Source organism: Maniola hyperantus, chromosome 24 (assembly GCF_902806685.2).
Source record: "Maniola hyperantus chromosome 24, iAphHyp1.2, whole genome shotgun sequence".
Lineage (NCBI taxonomy): Eukaryota > Metazoa > Arthropoda > Insecta > Lepidoptera > Nymphalidae > Maniola > Maniola hyperantus.
In genome coordinates this window covers 3,318,943-3,340,799 of record NC_048559.1, presented here as the reverse complement: position 1 = coordinate 3,340,799, position 21,857 = coordinate 3,318,943, and the positions used below count along the sequence as shown (strand labels likewise).

Here is a 21,857-nt window from a genome sequence, read left to right as displayed (position 1 = left end):
TTTATGACGTTCATTTGTTTTGGACCAAGAGCCAGCGCGTGCCAGACCTTCGTTATTTTATAAAAGCGGAAAGTTCTCTGCATAGTCTAGGTATAGTCTGCGTAGGCAAGTCGGGCAGGGGGGTGCCTAAGGGCGTGATTTGAAGGTTGAAAAGTTATATGGAAGTCTGTATTTGAAGTTTGAGATATGAAAATCGGCATTTAGGTATTCTGGGTTCCGTACCTTAAAAGCCTTTGTGCACTCATCCGTATTCTTTTCGTATCCGTGATTCTTCGAAGTGACCGTCACACAAATACGTAGATACATTCGATTCGTATTTTTTTAACGCATCCGTCAAATCACTGATGAGTGCACAAAGACCCTAACGGCGATTACGCGCTGCACTTCCGTCATCCGAGTTCTATCCGTCATCCGTGAGAATACCGGCGATTATCTACGACATATGTCATTAGGACCCATACAAAACAAAAGGAACGTATTTTCACATACTCGGATCGGATGAGTGCATAACCGCCTTAAAGAGAGACTAAGTAAGTGAGGCCTTTTGCAGCGGAAAAATTCCTAATCTCATGAGAAACCAGAAATTTTACGCGGACCAATTCGCTGGCAACTGCTAGTCTAAATATATAAAAGGAAAAGGTGACTGACTGATCTTAATCTATCAACGCACAGCTCAAACTACTGGACGGATCGGGCTGAAAATCGGCATGCAGATAGGTATTATGACGTAGGCATCCGCTAAGAAAGGATTTTTGAAAGTTCAACCCCTAAGGGGGTGAAATAGGGGTTTGAAATTTATGTAGTCCACGCGGACGAAGTCGCGAGCATAAGCTAATAAATTATAAATTTATAAAGAATCGCAGTTTTGTTGTAGCCTGTATGTTATTCTTTTGTAAATCGGATAAAACTTTCAGGGCGTGTGCCCACTTCAACGAGGCGTTAATAAATAACGGCCGTCCCGCCCTTGACATGAAACTAAAATAAATACTCGCTTACGACGTTCAAAGGTTATACGGAAAATCGCAACTTATACTATAAAGAGCCTAGTACACATCGACCAAAAGCGCTCTGGCTATGCGTTCGACGGCTTATCATCATAATCCCATCGCCAGCCCACTTGTAGTCAACACGGGTCGCCTCTCAAAGTCAAAGTTAAAATCAAATCATTTACTCAAAATTGGTAACAACTAACATTGAACACTTTTTGATTGTCGTTAGTTAAATTGTAACGGTGAAAATTAATTACGTGAAATTAAAACTAAAGCTACGAGGGTTCGAAACGCGCCCGGGTCTGAGCCCACAACAAACTCAACCGGCATGAGAAAGGCTTAGGCGGTAATTCACTTCGCTGAGCATATTGTGTGGGTTGGCAGCTTTCGTACACTTTTGAGAACATTATGGAGAACTCAAGCATCCCTATAAAGTACTCTAAATAATACCCTAACAATATAATACAATAATTAAGTTCACGTTCAAAGTTTTCATAAAAAGTAAACTCATTGAAAAATCCTATTACAATGTAAAGGATTATTTAAATGATAAGCAAGCTTGGGAATGAGTTGCTTAACGGCTATGTGATAGTTGTAATAAGTTTAAATAATTATGTAAAGTGGTGATAATAAAAAGAATACCCGGCTGAGTCTGTTGTGGGCTCTTCTCAGACTTGGGCGCGTTTGGAACCCTCGTAGCTTTAGTTTTAAGTTTGCGTAATAATTATCACCACTATATCTTACAAATCCATCATCTGATTATAAAAAAAGAGTAATATATTACCTATTTTGAATAAATCATTTGACTTTATCGATTTTTTTCCTGGCTGTAGAGTGACATAGGCTACCTTTTGTCTTGGTAAATCAAAGCATTCTCGCAGGATTTACATTTTGTCTCGGAAAAAAAAACAATTCCCACGAGATTTTGAAAAACCTAAATCCACGTGAAGTCGCGGGCATCAGCTAATATAGAGTAATCAATAATCGATCTGTGGCAGAATAGGTTCGACAATACTGACTTGATATCCTATCAGTCTGATACGAATATTACCAGATATTAGAGTTACGGTAAGCTCTTATTACCACTTGTAATACCTAGATATTAAAAAAATCTCTGACGTGAACGTTAGGCGTGTTAAAACTCAGGCCACACAACGCGTTTATCACTATTTAGATTAGATTTAGAGATTTAGAGCCTCAATAGGTCAACGGGTAAAGGAGTGGACTGAAAACCGAAAGGTCGACGGTTCAAAGCCCTGCCAGTTGCACTATTGTTGTACCTACTCCTAGCACAAGCTTGACGCTTAGTTGGAGAGGAAAGAGGAATATTAGTCTTTTAATATAGCTAATATTCTTTAAAAAAAATAAAAAAATATAAAAATACTTACTAAAATTAATGCAAAAGTGTGTTTGGTTGTTGGTTTATTGGTTTGTCCGTCAATCACGCCGCAACGGAGCAACGGATTGGTCTGATTTTTAGGGTGCCGTACCTCAAAAGGAAAAAAGGAACCCTTACAGGTTCACTTCGTTGTCGTGTCTGTCTAGAAAACCTACAGGGTACTTCCCGTTGACTTTGAATCATGAAATTTGGCAGGTAAGTAGGTCTTATAGCACAAGTAAAGGAAAATGTGGTTACATCACAAGAAAAAAATTAATCACACACACACATACATATGTTGTGAATCACCTACTAGGTATTTTTACTAGTTAATTGACTTTTATATTTTCATATTATTATATTATTGTAAAGCTTGTTTAAATTATCAAACGTACTGTTATAAATAATTTATATTTCATATCTATTTAAGTAATCTGTAAAAAATTGTAATCCTATTTGGCCTTATTTTCAGTCTGTTTTTATGTAAAATTATATTGTATATATCGCTGTTGATTGCAAAAAACAATAAAATAAAATAAAATAAAAAATGTGTTCATAAACAAAAGTTGGTATTTTTAACTTTCAAAGTAAAGATTACTATACCGAGTGTGTATCATATGAAAAGACTTTACTTGTACATTCTAAAACAGATTTCTATTTATTTTTATTCATAATAGTTTTTGATTTATCTTGCTAAATGTCGAAAAAATACGACTTTAGTAACTCTTCTACGGAACCCTCGGTGTGGCAGTTGGCCGGTTTTCTTTACATGGATATAGTTGAAAAAGAATTTTCAGAATGGATCATTAGTTCCGGAGATTACCCCCTACATACACACTTACAAACTTTACCTCACGATTTTAAGGTTATTTCGTGGTTTAACGACATTAAAAACTTTACCTCTTCATAATATTGGTGTAATATAAATTGCACTTTTATATGTTTTGCAGGCCCTTGGGAACATGTACTTCGCTCATTCCACTTTGACGGACCTCAAGATTTGGGACTTTGAACTGAAGTCATATGTTGACGTAGTCAGCAAAGAGGTCAACAGTGGCAACATTGAGAAGGTCACCACTAAAGAGAAGGCCAAGTTCCCACAACAGTTCTTTCCTGAAGTAAGTATACAGTACAGTACAACATTTTAATTGTAAAAAAGGGTATGGGCAAAGTGTTTACTAAAAACTGCCATACCCCTTCCAGGTTAGCCTGCTTCCATCGTAGACTGCATCATCACTTACCACCAGCTGAGATTGCAGTCAAAGGCTAACTTTTATCTGAGTTAAAAAAATAGTACACTAGCCTTTAACTTCGTCCGCGTGGAATTAGACCCTTGTAGTCTATAGTCCGCGACAGGTTGAGATGGCAATCGGGGTATGAGGCAGGGGGACGCCTCACAGTTCACACACTCGCACATCAAAGCATATTCGGCGCCGGGGTGCAAAAGTTAGCCTTTTACTCCACTGGCTGTGCCCACGGCTCCGCTCGCGTTGTTTCAATGTAGTAGGTACCTATGGAAATTTATGGCGGTTGCCTTGCGCTCCCTAGGAGCTCTCTGCGCCCGGGTGCACCGCACCCCTTGAACCCCCGGGCAAAGACGGCCCTGCATAAATTAATTGGTATTGTTTCACAGTGCAAATGGTCTCGCAAAGGCTTCCTGCGCACGCGCTGGTCGATCCGCAGCACTGCCATAGAGTTTGTCAACATACATCTGTTCCACGACGCGTCCAACCTGCTGGCTATGGAACCTTTCCCCTCTGTGAGTATAAAAATATAATTTTTGGAGCTTTTGCAAACTGCGTTTGAAGACGTGTCTTTTTTTACGTATACAGGGTGTAACCAGAACGCTGGCAAAAACTTATTGTTATACTACCTAAACACAATCCAGAACCAATAACCATTCCCGGGATCGAGCTGTAAAAGATTTACCAGTAGGTTGATTTCGTAAAACCTGCATCCAATCCTTATTACAATCTCAATTGTTGTGATTGGCTGAATTTGTGCAATTCTTGTTGCCAATACATTGTGGCCAATAGTGAGCGACCGATAACCAATCAGAGGTGATTGCGAACGTGACATTGTAGCTGTCATTCTACCGCAATCGAGCGACTGATTTACCAATGTTTTGTAGGTATACTGTCGCAGTCGACGGCGCGCATTGCGACATACGCTCAGACATCTGCACTCTGACGTCAACGGGGCGCCGTACTTCATATTCGGGGACTTCAACTTTAGGACCGACACTGGTGCCGTCGTTAAGGTAGTAATGGCGAATACCATTCTGTTAAAATTAATATTTCTGTGTAAATAAACTTTTAATAAGTTAACGAATTCATATTTTCCAGAAAGTAACAGAAGAACTGACCGCCTGTCGTCTTCAAAACGGCGCAAGTGTAGACTCGTCCAAGCTACAGTATCGCGCCAAAGCCGACGACAGAACCGTGCTCACTGTGGGCAAGAAGGAGTTTGCGCACGTCGACCATCAGAAGATATTCCGCGAGCCCTGGGTGAGTGATATGATGTTCTCCTGGTACAAAACGTAGACTCGTCCAAGCTACAGTATCGCGCCAAAGCCGACGACAGAACCGTGCTCACTGTGGGCAAGAAGGAGTTTGCGCACGTCGACCATCAGAAGATATTCCGCGAGCCCTGGGTGAGTGATATGATGTTCTCCTGGTACAAAACGTAGACTCGTCCAAGCTACAGTATCGCGCCAAAGCCGACGACAGAACCGTGCTCACTGTGGGCAAGAAGGAGTTTGCGCACGTCGACCATCAGAAGATATTCCGCGAGCCCTGGGTGAGTGATATGATGTTCTCCTGGTACAAAACGTAGACTCGTCCAAGCTACAGTATCGCGCCAAAGCCGACGACAGAACCGTGCTCACTGTGGGCAAGAAGGAGTTTGCGCACGTCGACCATCAGAAGATATTCCGCGAGCCCTGGGTGAGTGATATGATGTTCTCCTGGTACAAAACGTAGACTCGTCCAAGCTACAGTATCGCGCCAAAGCCGACGACAGAACCGTGCTCACTGTGGGCAAGAAGGAGTTTGCGCACGTCGACCATCAGAAGATATTCCGCGAGCCCTGGGTGAGTGATATGATGTTCTCCTGGTACAAAACGTAGACTCGTCCAAGCTACAGTATCGCGCCAAAGCCGACGACAGAACCGTGCTCACTGTGGGCAAGAAGGAGTTTGCGCACGTCGACCATCAGAAGATATTCCGCGAGCCCTGGGTGAGTGATATGATGTTCTCCTGGTACAAAACGTAGACTCGTCCAAGCTACAGTATCGCGCCAAAGCCGACGACAGAACCGTGCTCACTGTGGGCAAGAAGGAGTTTGCGCACGTCGACCATCAGAAGATATTCCGCGAGCCCTGGGTGAGTGATATGATGTTCTCCTGGTACAAAACGTAGACTCGTCCAAGCTACAGTATCGCGCCAAAGCCGACGACAGAACCGTGCTCACTGTGGGCAAGAAGGAGTTTGCGCACGTCGACCATCAGAAGATATTCCGCGAGCCCTGGGTGAGTGATATGATGTTCTCCTGGTACAAAACGTAGACTCGTCCAAGCTACAGTATCGCGCCAAAGCCGACGACAGAACCGTGCTCACTGTGGGCAAGAAGGAGTTTGCGCACGTCGACCATCAGAAGATATTCCGCGAGCCCTGGGTGAGTGATATGATGTTCTCCTGGTACAAAACGTAGACTCGTCCAAGCTACAGTATCGCGCCAAAGCCGACGACAGAACCGTGCTCACTGTGGGCAAGAAGGAGTTTGCGCACGTCGACCATCAGAAGATATTCCGCGAGCCCTGGGTGAGTGATATGATGTTCTCCTGGTACAAAACGTAGACTCGTCCAAGCTACAGTATCGCGCCAAAGCCGACGACAGAACCGTGCTCACTGTGGGCAAGAAGGAGTTTGCGCACGTCGACCATCAGAAGATATTCCGAGAGCCCTGGGTGAGTGATATGATGTTCTCCTGATACAAAACGTAGACTCGTCCAAGCTGCAGTATCGCACTAAAACCGACGACAGAACCGTGCTCACTGTGGGAATGAATACTGTTCAAATTACACACTATCTAATACAACGTAACCCATGGATTTGAACATGATATTTTGATTATGCAATTGTCACTCAAACTGAAACTTTACGCGGTGTCCTGCGTGAGCGACGAATACTACGCGACGCGACGCTGCGAACGCGACGAACGCGATCAACGCAACGGCATACCGTGCTTGCGGCCTATCTGCCATATACGCATTACGTCGTGTCGCGTCGCGTCGCGTAGTATTCGTGGCTCACATAGGACACCGCGTAAAGCAGTCTAAAGGAGATATTTTTATCTAACAAATCACACTAATTGAAACTTGTAACGGTTCATCAATTTTTGGACCCAGTGATGTATGGGAGATAGTCGGTCTCTTTTAGTTGCGTTCAAAGTCAAAGTCCAATGATTTATTCAAAATAGGTAATAAATTACTCTTTTTGATGGTCAGATGTTGAATATCTAAGATATGGTGGTGATAATTATTACGCAAACTTAAAACTAAAGCTACGAGGGTTCCAAACGCGCCCAGGTCTGAGAAGAGTCCACAACAAACACAGCCGGGTATTCTTTTTATTATCACCACTTTACAAAATTATTGAAACTTATTAGAACTATCTTCAGAATCAGTACCATGGCTATATGGGTTGTTTCAGCTGCAGAAATATGACCGCGAGCTGGAAGCCTTCAAGCCGAACCTGTACGAGTTCCCCGTCAAGTTCCCGCCCTCGTACCCCTTCGAAGAGGACGTGCATCTACCCACGCATTACATGAAGACCAGGTCAGTGTTTTAGCGTTTAAACTACCATGAGTGATTTCCATTCTAAATAATATCTGTCCCGGCTGTACTCACGTGTTTAGTCGACGCTAGCCCGACTAGTTTCGAACCCATCCGGGGTCCTTTTTCAAGGGAGTCCGTTCGCGCACGGTTCGAAACTAGTCGAGCTAACGTCGACTAAACACGTGAGTACAGCCGGGACAGATATTATTTAGGACCAGGTCAGTGGTTTACAGTAACCGCAAAACCGGCTTCCATTACTCAGATTCTTTTAAAAACCCAGGGAGATAACATTATTAGAGGATGCAATATCTTGTGAAATGCACTGTTTACTAGGGCTTTTACGGATATTGAATTGCCGTACCCGAAAGGTTCCAACGGGTTACGGGACCGTATTACAAACCCTTCGCCGTCCGTCCGTCTGTCAGCGGGCTGTATCTCGTGAACCGTAATAGATAGGGAGTTGAAACTTTAACAGAATATGTATTTCTATTGCCTATAGCGGCAACAAATAAGAATTTCAAAATGGTCGCCATAAAAATTAACAAAAATGAAAAAGTGTAACATCTTGTGGTACGGTACCTTTCGTGTGCGAGTCTTACTCGCACTTGACCGATTTTTATAGGTTACTTTAAGTGAGGTAGCCATTATTACATAAAGGCTTCACGTGATTTTTCCATGGTCTGTGAAATTGTCCATCTCAACAGTTAACCCTTGATCCTCCACCTCCCATGGTCCCACCAACCTCCCGGTTATATGGGCCGGTATTTGCTCTTGGCGTTTTCCCGGGGCACCTTGACTCCCTACAAATTATTTTACGTCTCCTCCTTGTCCTTTATATGCTCACTCTCCCTCCTTGGGGGCTAGACGTCACTAGCACAGCTGAGATCCTCGCTGCTGCTCCTCCGTGGTGCCGGCCTAGCACCTGCACGCTCCCAGCTGCTTCGCTTCTTATGCCAATGGTGCGCGAATTCCCGTAGCCGGTTGTAGTTCCCCGCCGATGAGACGAGGTCCGTGTAGAAGACCGGCCCCGCTTCCCTGCGTACGATCACCCGCAAGTCCTCATAAAGGGGACACTCCCACAGCACATGGTGCCTATCCTCGTCGCCAAAGCCGCACTCGCACGCCGGGCTCTCGCATAACGTCATCCCATGCAGGCGCGCCCGGAAACAGCCGTGTCCATTGAGGATCTGTCATCATCATCATCATCATCATCATTATCATCAGCCTGTGGACATCCACTGTTGGACATAGGCCTTCCCTAAAGAGCGCCACCACACCCGGTCCTCAGCCTTCCTCATCCAGCTACTTCCCGCCAGCCTCTTTATATCGTCGGTCCATCGTGCTGGTGGGCGTCCCACTCTACGCTTGCTTAAACGCGGTCTCCACTCAAGGACTTTCCGGCTCCAACGGCCATCGCCTCTACGACAGAGGATCTGTGAGGTCTCGTAATCCGGCGCGACCCAGGACAGTTAAGGACCAAGTTATCTGTTCCGCAGATGTCCGGCGTGGTGCGACCGAGTGTTCCTGTCGCAGTCCGCGCGCCTGTTGGTGCAGCAGAGCGACGCCAGGACTGGAGAGAACAGGCTACACGGCTCGAGGTTAGTAAGTTATGATGCCAATGAACCGCAGCCTGTTTAGTGTGAACTAGCTTATGCCCGCGACTTCGTCCGCGTGGACTACACAAATTTAAAACCCCTATTTTATAATAAATCTATATATATAAAAGGAAAAGGTGACTGACTGACTGACTGACTGAATGACTGACTGACTGACTGACTGACTGATCTATCAACGCACAGCTCAAACTACTGGACGGATCGGGCTGAAATTTGGCATGCAGATAGCTATTATGACGTAGGCATCCGCTAAGAAAGGATTTTTGAAAATTCAACTCCTAAGGGGGTGAAATAGGGTTTTGAAATTTTGTAGTCCACGCGGACGAAGTCGCGAGCATAAGCTAGTATAAGATAAGATAGATAATTGTAACTTACAAACTTTCGCGATTCTAACTTCAAAACTGACAGACTTTCATACAAACTTCAAACCCCTATTTTACCCCTTTAGGGGTTGAATTTTGAAAAATCCTTTCTTAGCGGATGCCTACGTCACAATAGCTATCTGCATGCCGAATTTCAGCGCGATCCGTCCAGTAGTTTGAGCAGTGCGTTGATAGATCAGTCAGTCAGTCACCTTTTCCTTTTATATATATAGATGTTTAGGGCAAGTGATGATGAAGGGTCTTCTCGATCGACCTAAGTCAATCTTGGTGCGGGCCTCGAGGCTGCACTCCTTGCCCGGGCATTTCCTCTCAGGTAGCACATTGTTACCTGGATCCTAATAGTTTTTGGCCTGGTAGCCCAAGGTCTCGTCACCTGGGGTGGCGCCCTAGGCTCACCCCCCGGCGAAGCTTAGCGCTCGCCACCCCATCCGGTGACGCTGTAGCGGCCACGAAGCATACTCAATCCCTTATTATATAAATGCGAGAGTGTGTTTGTTTGTTGGTTTGTCCTTCAATCACGTCGCAACGGTGCAACGGATTGACGTGATTTTTTGCATGGGTATAGATTTAGACCTGGAGTGGAGTGAAGTGACATAGGCTACTTTTTATCTCGGAAAATCAAAAAGTTCCCACGGGATTTTTAAAAACCTAATTCCACGCGGACGAAGTCGCTGGCATCAGCTAATTATTAATAAACCAGTTGTTTTCGAGATCTCTGCCTTGTGATTTATTCCACCTGTGTCTACAACATGTGAGTGAAGGTACTCTGTTTTTTTTTGGTGTAGGAAGTCGGTAGCAGATTCAACAGACAGCGGCAGCGGACGAGTGTCGTCTGCAGACAGCAGCCCCGCCAGGTCCGGTTCGCCGGCCAGGCAGCACAATCAGGTAACACGCGAAAATAGCCCACTTTCATCTTACACTGCATGATCATTCATCACTTGCCACCAGGTGAGATCACAGTCAAAGGATCACACTAACTTGTAATGGAATAAAAAACATCAACCCAAAAGCTCAACGGCTAGGGCTATAACCATTCAGCGAGGCAATAGGGTGGTAGACAATAACCAAACCTTTGTCATTCTGACAGGAGACTCGTGCTCAGTAGTGAGCCAGCGATAGATTGATGATGAACTTCATTGACATTACCTAGATCATCACCAAAGCCGTATTGCCATCCGACTTAGCATGTGTAGAAACCGATATGGGATATGGTTTTAATAAAATTGTCATACCCCTTCCAAGTTACCCCGCTTCCATTTTAGACTGTATCATCACTTACCACCAGGTGAGATCGCAGTCATGGGCTAACTTGTAACAGAATAAAAAAAACTATGGAATAAAAAAAATGGGACTAGAAATCGAATTTAAAATATTTCCTCAGCAATGGAGTCCCAGCAGAACCCTAGAGAAGAAAAGCAGCGCAGCAGAGTTGGATGTGCTCAGCGTGCCCGCCATACAGGCGAGCAGAAAGAGCATCGCAGACCCCACCAGCCTACAGCAAGCCATCAATGCCAGGTGAGGTATCCCGTTTTGACTTCTTTTTTAGGGTTCCGTACCCCCAGAGAAAAACCGGCCAAGTGCGAGTCAGGCTCGCGCAATGAGGGTTCCGTACTCAGTGGCGTGCACAGGAGTTCAAGCCAGGGTATGCATTTAGGTATGAACTTATTTTACGGCAGGTTAAAATGAAAAATAATCATTGATTTATTACAATGAGGGTAAGCAGTGCGTTTATGCTTCTATGAGCTGCACGCCACTGTCCGTACTACAGTCGTATTTTTCGACATTTTGCACGATAATTCAAAAACTATGACGCATAAAAATAAATAAAAAATCTGTTTTAGAATGTACAGGTGAAGACCTTTCATATGATACCCCACTTGATATAGGCACTCACTTCGAAAGTTGAAAATATTAATTATTAGTTCATGACCACAATTTAATTTTTTTTGTGTGATCTAACCCTAAATTCACGGTTTTCAGATTTTTCCCCAAATGTCAGCTATAAGATCTACCTACCTGCCAAATTTCATGATTCTAGGTCAACAGGAAGTACCCTGAAGGTTTCTTGACAGACAGGCAGACAGACAGACAACAAAGTGATCCTATAAGGGTTCCGTTTTTCCTTTTGAGGTACGGAACCCTAAAAACCAACATCAAGACCCGTCAGGGGAATCAAAACCTATAGGGCACTACCCGTTCACCTAGAATCAAAAAATTTGGCAGGTAGCAATGTCTTATAGCACAATTAAAAAATAAATCCGAAAACCGTGAATTTGTGGTTACATAAAAAAATTGAGTGTTATTTCTTCTACGCTGGTGTTAGTTTCTAGTCCTAGCCTAGCCTTTGGTCCTAGTATCTACAAAACACTAGTCCTATCTTCTATAATTAGATTTAGATAATATTTAAGGCTTAATCTAGTGCATTAGGACCATTTCCTGTAATGCTAGATTTAAAGAGTTGAATAAATAAATAAAAAATAAAAATAAAATAAAATAATATAAAAATGTATCACCAAATGTGTTGGTCATCGCAAATCTCGTGAACAGCTGAACCGATTTCGCTAATTCTTTTTTTATAATATTCCTTGAAGTACGAGGAAGGTTCTTACGGAGAGAAAAATTTAATTCAACCTCCTCAATTTTCTACACTCCACCCGAGCGAAGCCGGGGTGGTTCAGCTAGTGTAATACAAAAAATGTATCTAAACTAAACTTTTACAGACTGAAATGGAAATATTTCACAAAGCAAAAACCGTAAGTTAACCGATGTTACGAATGTGATGGGATTGCAATTAATGTGTTAATTTTTTTCGCCTTTAAATGTCCTCATCATCATCATTGTCAAGATGTCCACTGCTGGACATAGGTCTCGTGTAGGAATTTCCACACGCCATAGTCTGTTATAGTCTCAATAGCTCAACGGTTAAGGAGCGGACTGAATTCCGAAATGTCGGAGGTTCAAACCCCACCCGTTGCACTATTGTCGTACCTACTCCTAGCATTATAGCTCATTGGTCATAATTGACATGGCTAATATTCTTTTTTTTAACATAAAAACTTAATCCGGCGGCTCGACTCTTCTCGATGTCTTTTAAATGTAACACACATTCTATAATATTATGTATGAATTGTTGTTTTTTTTATTCATACATTTGAAGTGTAAATGCATTTTTCTTTTGTCATTAAATTCAATTCAAATTCATGCATAAAGTAAAAAACATGAATTTTGGAATGTTTAATGTCGTTGTTTTGTTTGATCAATACGTTTCGAGCAATATTGAATTATAAAATTAACAATAAGATTTTTAGTGTATGTTTTGCACAAAAGATACAATTGCACTAATTGTATTTCTTTGTCATTGGATGGTATAGGTGTTCTCATAGGTAATTTAGGCTTATGGACTAAAAGCCAGCGCGTGCCAGACCTTCGTTACTTTATAAAAATCTAAAAGTTTGTCTGCGTGTCGTCCCCAACACAGGGAGGAACGGTAAATTCAAATTCAAATTCAAATTCAAATTTCTTTATTGCGAATATGGGTAAACAATGAAGTTTGAAAATTGTATCATGGTGGCTTTGTGAAATAACAGGTAATTCAATTCAATAACAGGTAATTTAAGGGTGTCTGGCAGGGGTTTGCCAGTCACCCTTACTACCAGATACCCAAACTTTATAGTCGCTGATCGTTCCTTCCTGTGTATGGGACAATACGCAGAGAAACTTTCAGCTTTTATAAAATAACAAAAGTCTGGCACGCGCTGGCTGTCACTTTGTTACATTCGTTATTTCTAGTTATTTCACACCACATTTCACACATTGCACATAAATATCATTAGAGTTAAAATACATAAATGTTATAAATAAGTTTTTATGTATACTACTACTAGATGATGCCCACGACTTCGTCTGCGTGGATTTAGGTTTTTGAAAAATCTCGTGAGAACTCTTAGTTTTTCTGGGATATTTTTTTTTCCATGCAAACTATGGGACTATACGACAAATCATGTGATCCGTTGATCTCTTGCTGCGTGATTGAAAGATGGCAAGCTATCCGCAGAACCGTTTGTTTTTTCGGGATAAAAAATAGCCTATGTCACTCTGCAGGTCTTTGACTATATCCATGCTAAAAATCACGTCGATCCGTTGCTCCGTTGCGACGTGATCGAAGGAAAAACTAACAATCAATCACACTTTTGTCTTTATAATATTACTCGTACTTGTAGTAGGGATTTGATACTTCCTGTATTGTTGCTTTTGCCTTTTGGTGATTGTATGTGGGATTTCGAACAAACATTAAAGGATCTAACTGCCGTACTCAGAGTCGCTAATCGTTACTTAAGATTGAGTTAAAACGAGACATATTTATGTGAGAGATATAGCTCTGTCTCGTTTTAACTAAACTTAAGTAACGATTAAGCGACTCTGAGTACGGCAGTTAGTGTGCAAATCGGTTACATATTGGCGGCCACTTGACTTGTAAAATGCATTAGGACAATGTGTACCGGAGACTTGACAGTTTACAGTTAGTTACCTTGTCATAAAGTCGTTATTATTGGTGCAGGGTATCAGATTCAGAAGTATCTCCGGGCCGCCGCAAACTGGTACGGAACCAATCGGAAGGATCACCAAAATCGGGCGAGGCATCGGCGGAACTTCGGAGATTGGTCGACGCGCCGGCGCGCAGGCGGAGCGAGTATGGCGTTATAGGAGACGCGGCTTGCATGGGGGACCATAAGGTGAACTATCATTTTCTACCAACTTTCGTACCATTTGGTACCAATTTTATTACCATTTTCTACCAATCATAATTTTCTACAAGTTATTAATTTTTTACAAAATCTAGTTCTAAAACATGAGTACTTAAGTGAGTATTTTTGAAACACTGCATGACTTACTAATTAATTTAATTTGTAGGTGATTATTAAATTATACTTACCATAATCTAATAAAAACATTCACTTAGGTTAGGTACCTATTTTTACTTTGAATTAATAGTAACTAGTTCAGAGTTTAATTACATTGGTTATACTATTCAATTTTGTAAACTGTAAATGCAAGCTTATTATATTATTAGTATATTTATTTTAAAAGTAGATAATTTTTTTTACGTAAATTAATGATAACTTTATTAAATTTAAAATTAATCAAGAATAAATAGTTTGTCGATTTTCTTACGATGCGGCGAAAATTTGCCCAGATTACGTCTTTAAAGTTAATTTAAAATTCATTTTCCGCCCTTTTTTAGTAATATTAAAAAGAAAAAGATGGAGATACCCTATATTCAGTTTAGAGAAAAACATTGTATCTTAAAGGGAATCGACGAACTAAATAAAATACATTGAAATAATAAAAGATCGATTCGCATACTCTTCTACCAATCGCTAAACATTGTCCACAGCCGATTTACCTCCGAGTGATGCTGCAAAGCGATCGAGGTATCGTACCCTGCAACCCCCTCCCCCCGCGTCTCAAACGCTTGCCTACAGACCCTGACATATACGCGAACAAAAAGTTACTAACTATAAACAATCTAGAATACTCCACCAGCCACCCCGACAAACTATTACCCGACAACCGAATAAAACGTACTAGAACGGGTTCACTTAACGAAAAGATATTTCGTATTCCATACGTTGAAATCACTCGAGCAGACTATTCGAGTTACGACGGCATATTCGTTAACGATATCGACACAACGTTGTTAAGTCCCAAACAGTTTTCGGATCCGTATACGCCGGAAAGCGTCGAATCTTTTACTCCAAACGCTGATGTATCTGCCGATCTGACTGTTGTCGATGATTTAGTCGTGACTACTTTAACTCGGGATAGGAGTGTTTCACCGTCCCAATTAAAAACTAGGTTAGACATGTTGTTGAACAGAAACTGTAAAAGCAAAAAAAGCGTTCCGGAACTACAAAGGTTAGACAGTAGGGAGTCTTGCAAGTCGGGTAGTAGTAAAAAAGGGGGGTTGTGTTGTTTGGCGTTGAAATGTTACGGTTTCTGTAGGAGTAGAGCTCGTAAAGTGAATTGTAGCTGTAGTGGCTTGAAGTGTTGTTCCTCATGACGTATGAACGTTTGTCGTGTTTTGTGCCTTAGTATAACGCGTGCTTATAAGGAAACGAATCGAAACGAAGCTATACTAATCGCTCCGTCTCAATCACACACTGTACACAAGATTATTGTTTAAATGAGATCAAAAGGTAACCGCCTCTCTTTTCAATTCGCTTATTTATTGGCACGTCTTTAAATTTCAACGTTTATAGGTTTTGACTTCGAAATACTAAACTTCAACTTGAACCTCTAGGCAAGCCCGCCCGGACCTAGACTTTATCAAGCGCAAGCTTATCTTATAAAAAACTAACTAGTGTTTTGACACTTGAAATCTATAACGTTGCAAACTTGTACTAAGCCAGTAACTCCATTGGTCGATTACGGACATGAATAGACAAGGATGGCAAATATCTCTGTCGTTTTTCGCGCTACTTATATTGCATTTTTGTACTTAATCGCGTAAGCTTTACTTTATTAAAGTTGACGCCACACGCACTGTAATTTATTTAGACTTAATTATACATAGTATAATTGTACATGTATAGTTTCATGTCCGCTGTCGTCAAATAAGGTTTTCTTTGTTGTTCAACCCTGCGTTGAAGTTTATAAAGTTCATTTTTGTGACTTCAAATTTGAGCATCAGTGGTACTAATTCGTTTGTAAATAATCCCTAAACTATAAGTAAATAGTGCTTTCTTTTTCTGCAGAGAAAAGGAGATAGCATTACTATGAGACATGTCAATTTAGTTTAGAGTGATTGTGCACAAGCGAATAGCACCAGTGTGAGCTGAAAAAATACGTATTTGACCAAGCTACCAATATAGCTTTTTTTTGTTAACTAGTCGATACTATGGTCTTTCCTGTGCGTGTTATTAATTTTTTTGGATTTTATTCACGAACTTTTTTAATTCAAAGTGAACTGCATTTAATTTAAAACTGTATTTTAATGTAGCACTCACTGTACACGAATAAATACACTTTATAATGGCAGGTTTAGATTGAGACAGTGACTTGCCAATTATTGCTGGTATTCCAGCGACGCTTCTACAGTTGCTCTCTCAATCTAAACCTGCCTTAAATTTCTTAGATGCCAACTGTTTTTTGTTGTTGTTTTTGAAAAATGGTCACCATTTTTTTTTTCGACGCTTACTTAAAGTAAATGTGTGGCGCATGTTTTACCCTAGTATTAAATAAAAATATATAGAAATAAGTTAATAATTCCTTAGCGAAAATACTTAATAGTGTTTGATGTAAAAAAAGTGTTTTTTTTTTTAATTAAACAACCTACGAGTATTTATCAAGAATTTTCGTTAATTGTGCTTATTCGGTTCTACACAGTGAACGACAAAGCATAGAAACCGCGTTTCTAACAATTGTCATTCGAAAATGGGAGCCACAAACTCACGTCTGTTAAACACGTAATTTAAATTAAATTAGTGTAAATTATAACAGGCTTATGATTGGTCTGTACTTGTGTCATGTGACACTGGCCGCCGCGCCGCCTATTGGCTGACTCAACGTCACAGTTATGGCGTTATAGTAAATTAAAGACGCATGCGGTAGAGTTTATAATATTATATTTAATATGCTTAAAAAATTACTTCTCATGCGCCATTTTAACTTTTTGTGTCAAAATTTCATGTCAAAGGTACAACTTTAGTCCTGATTTTAAAGGTGAGCAGTACTTTTGACATGTCACATGACAGTTGACCCATAGAGTTAAAATGGCGCGTGAAAAGTAATTTTATACGGACTATACCGCAGTAGAGATTTCATTACGCTGTAATGGAGCGTATGGAATATTTCTAAAGATTTGTCGTTCACTGGTTGTACACATTTTCTAAATTAAACTAAAATGGCAGATCTAAATGTTATCTCTTTACAATGTTTCCTGCGAAAAAAGATAGCTTTTACATAGTTAAGTTTAGAAATTGTGGTACAACTGAATTAGAACCAAACCAATATGACGCGTGCATTTTATATTGCAATATCAATTAGATAAATAAGTTACAAGATACTTTTTAAATGTATAAATAATTTTATGGAACAGTTCTACTAGTCTATGGCACAGTTGTATATAAAAGTATAAATTACCTACTCAAAAGATTAAAATTGAATATCGTACAGTACATTTATTATAATCCACTTACTACTATACTACTTTCTAGTTGACAGATTACTATTATCGGCCAAAATTAATGATCAATCTTTTTTTTATTTATTTTTTATTCGTTATAGGCGCACGCTTGACCACGATCACACCTCATGGGAAGTGATGATGTGGCCTAAGATAGGACGCGTTTGCCTAGAAGGTGCCTATTCACTCTTTGTTTTAAATATCAATAAGTTACTCAGAAACATTGCTATATTTTGTCAAAAAAGACCATACAATTTTTGACAAATAACAACGTTGCTTTGCTAACAGCCGCACTCGTTACTTAAGACATGAATTAGTATGGATAAGGAATGCCTTAAGTAACGATTAAGCGACTCTGAGTACGGCTGTTAGTCGCTTATCGACAGATCTCAGATAGGATTTAATTTTAATTTATATTAATTTATTTATTAAATTAAATTGATTGATTATGGATTGATTGTGAATTCTGTATCGATTATCTATTGATATACATAATTCTAAACAATGTAGTATGCGGAGGGAGCTGCAGGGTACCCACCGCATGATTAACCCAAGAAACCTCCCTACCATTATGTGATTAATTGGAAGAGGTCACGACCCTCTGCAATACAACGCATAGAGAAATAATTCCAGTGAATAATTCAGAAAAAAATATGGTGAGCGGAGCAAATACAACAAACTCTTCTCTGAAAACCGAAAGGTCGATGGTTCAAACCCCGCCCGTTGCACTATTGTCGTACCTACTCCTAGCCTGACGCTTAGTTGGAGAGGAAAAGGGGAATATTAGTCATTTAACATGGCTTATATTCTTTTTTTTTTAAACGTACATAATATAAAAGATGTAATTTCAGCTGTGCCGTACTTACATTGATGTAACTCTAGGGCGTGTTTCACAACCGTCAGATAGACTTTATCTGACGAATAAAGGGGTTTGAATATATTAGTATGGAACTTGGCCTACCTACACTAGCGGCACGCTATGATGGCCGGTTTGACACATTACAATAGTGATGTGGAATGTCAATTTATTCTCGAACAAAAAACAATTAAGTTTTGTTTTTGTACCTGATTAAATAGGTTTAATAAAACAAAAATGTATATGTTTATTTAATTTATTTGAACGAACTGAATATTTGAACGAAAATGAATATACATACTTTATATGCACACAAGAAACATATGAATACAAAAGATACCGAAAAAGGTGCCACAAAGGCCATAATTAATCAGATTCGTCCATACTACTATTTCACTGTCGTCACTGCTATCATCACATACATTAATAATTATATGTTCGTTTTCTATAATATTATCTATTTTCACATCTCTTTCATAATCTTCCCTTATGAATTTAACAGTTCTATTCACAACCTTTTCCCAGTCTCCTTTAGTCACATGTTCACAAGCTTCTTCTAATAATTTTAGCATTTTTTTTGTGGTAAATGGGGGTTCTGTATTGTGTCTTGCAGCATATCCCTTAATTTGAGCCCACACCAACTCAATCGCATTATACTCACAATGGTAAGGCGGTAACCGTATAACTCTGTGCCCATGTTCTAATGCTATTTCGTCAATGACGTATCGGATCTTGGTTGGTTTGTTTTCTTTTAAAAGACGTACTAATTCCGCTTTTAACATATTCATGTTTGCATCTACGCCATTTTTACGAAGCCATGCGACGATATCAGCTTTCTTTTGGGATTGGGCAGGTGGCTTGTCAATTTGCATCGAGTGGTATGGGGCGTTGTCCATAATTATAATAGATGGTTCAGGGAGGCTACACAACATTGAGGTAAACCATTCAGTAAACTTTTCTCCATTCATGTCTTCATGATAGTCTCCAGTGGTTTTTGACGCAAAAGCCATGAGAGAACCTTCGACAAACCCGTTGATGGTTCCGGCGTGACAAATTATAAGTCGCGATCCTTTCCTACAGGAACTTTGGAAGTAGATGCTGCTGTGTCATCGTTCCAAGAACGGCCTACAGTATGGTTAGCATTAAGCCATGTTTCATCCAAGAACACAACATTTTGCCAATTTTTGATTTCTTTCACTTGCCGTAAAAAAGTATACCTTGCCATCGCTATATCAAATCTTTCCATCAATATTTTGCGTTTGTTACATTTTTTGTATCGAAATCCAATGGTCTTCAAAATCTTCGTTAAAGAACTTTCCCCACCGAAGAATAATCCAGCTTCCTTCAGTGAATGCACCAACTTTTTTCTTGTTGGATACTCCTTCTGTAAATAGTAGCCGTAAACATGTCTTCGGATAGCATCGGCATCAAAGCTATCGATGCCTACGACTGGTTTTGCTCGTTTTCTCTTTTTTGGTGTGTGAAGTTTATTTTCTTCTGTGCCAGTCTCGCCATATTTTTTTTTAGTTATCCGTCTAACAGTTCGTTGTCCAATATTAAGCGCATCAGCTACGCGTTCAACCACTGACGTTATAGGTAAAATTGGCCCTCCATTTTGAGCTTCACGATCGAAATAGTTACGAAGGCGTATTAGGAACTCACGTGTCTGACTATTTAGAACAGTTCTCTGCGTACGTTCGGTCATATCGACGAAATCCACAACAAAGGGCTTGAACAGAGTCCAAATTAACGAGCAAGGGTCAACAGTAATGCAGTATCAATATTTGAAATCCAAAGCCAGGTCAAAACTATATCACAATCGCATTGCACTGACAGTTTATACTTTTCGAAGCAACGTCAATTCGAAACTGCTTTGTTTTGCATTGAGCATTGACGCGAGTTTGCCGGAGGTAGTAGTTGTGCTAGCCAGCGATCCTATGTGACGATCGTATTAGATTCCATTTTTAAAAATTTATTGATATTTTTTTGCGATTTCAGAGGTTTGTCCACATAGTGAAAATTGTTCATATTCACAAGTACATTCACCCCTTAAATGGTGCAAACTGATTTTTCTACACTTGTATACATTTAAGAAATCAATTTAATAAATAAATTTTGAGTCCTAAACCTAAAACTACATTCGATAAAATTTATGAATCTCTGCACATCACTATCGTCAATAAAGTAATACAATTATTTCCTTCAAAGTCGTTATCAATTAATACGGAACTTCATGAGCGGACAAACGTCAAACCGGCCATCATAGCGTGCCGCTAGTTTAGTAGTCCGCCATTTTCTTTTTATTCCAAAATAGCGTCCTCGGATAAAACCTGTTTTATTCAATAGCTGGCATCGATACGAACAAGTACCTATTGTATGAGACAAAATCTTCCACCGATTTCCGAGGTATATAAGCTACTAGCTGATCCCCGCGGCTTCGCCCGCGTGTATATAATATAGCCTATGTCACTCAGGAGTAATGTAGCTTTCTATTGGTGAAAGAATTTTCAAAATCGGTTCAGTAGTTCTAGAGATTACCCCCTACAAACAAACTTAACGACATTACCTACCTCTTTATAATATTAGTATAGATTAAAGTTGTACCAATGGCTAGGTGTTGTAGTGATGACGCCACCAGTATAACTTTGATAGCTTATATCTCGGTTTGATAGCTTATATACTTTGGAAAATTTTGTCTGAAGCTTATTTCACACTACAGGATATAAATTATATTGTAGTCCGGGCAATATTGGTATTCCCGACATTCGTACCAATTTTTAGCTCTAGAAATTACGAATTTTAACACCAATATTGACCGGACTATTATATAATTTATATCCCGTAATGTGAAATAAGCTTCATACAAACTTGTTCGTATTGATGCCAGCGATTGATTAATATAGGCTTAATGTGTTTAGTCGCTATTTTGGAAAAGATAAAAATGCCTGACTACTAGTTACAGACTAGACAAAAATCTTTAAAGCCCTTTGATATTTTCACAGATACCCAGTACAAAAACAGTCGTAAGTCAAAATTCGTTAGATAAAATTTATCTGAAACAGGTCCTTAGGCTCCTTTCGCACTACATCCGAGTCGAATCCGAGAATTTTTGATCTGAAGTAGGCGTAGTACTATTTATATGAGGGGTTGCGCACTAGATCTGAAATTTGTTTTCGGAAGCTGAGAATATCTCCAATTCTAAGCACAGTATTAGTCCCGCAAGTTGCTATTGAGCTGGAACCATGTCTCATTAACATCGAAATGACGTCATTTTGATGTCAGCCGATATAAAAATATACCATCAGCTCGAAACTTCAGTCTAGTGCTGACGTCACTAAAATGGCGGCCACAATTTAACCACAGTATTACTTGTATGAACACGAACTGCGTACGATACGAATCCGAGCGTCGAAACAGATGCAGTATAAAAACGACATCCGGTTTCGATCAGAGTTTTTTAGATCTGAACTTCCTCGGATTCGGATCGGATGCAGTGCGAAAAGAGCCTAACATATAAAGTGAAGTGAAATTATACCAAATGGTCTATGATTCTAGTCTAAAGGATGCTCAAGTGGACCTTTTCTTAATAAATACCGATTTAATACTATCAGCT

At 40.2% G+C, this 21,857-nt stretch overlaps 1 protein-coding gene across 1 annotated transcript in view; it reads left to right on the top strand.

Moving 5' to 3' along the window:
• Positions 1–21,857, top strand: part of 5PtaseI (inositol polyphosphate-5-phosphatase A) — a 38,257-nt gene that overhangs the window by 9,805 nt on the left and 6,595 nt on the right. Inside the window, exons 3-12 of the mRNA XM_034981350.2 lie at positions 3,318–3,485; positions 4,001–4,126; positions 4,499–4,627; positions 4,713–4,874; positions 7,080–7,204; positions 8,701–8,802; positions 9,989–10,088; positions 10,585–10,718; positions 13,762–13,936; positions 14,599–14,635. Coding sequence (XP_034837241.1) covers positions 3,318–3,485; positions 4,001–4,126; positions 4,499–4,627; positions 4,713–4,874; positions 7,080–7,204; positions 8,701–8,802; positions 9,989–10,088; positions 10,585–10,718; positions 13,762–13,936; positions 14,599–14,635 — 1,258 coding nt within the window. The remainder of the gene's footprint in view (positions 1–3,317; positions 3,486–4,000; positions 4,127–4,498; positions 4,628–4,712; positions 4,875–7,079; positions 7,205–8,700; positions 8,803–9,988; positions 10,089–10,584; positions 10,719–13,761; positions 13,937–14,598; positions 14,636–21,857) is intronic.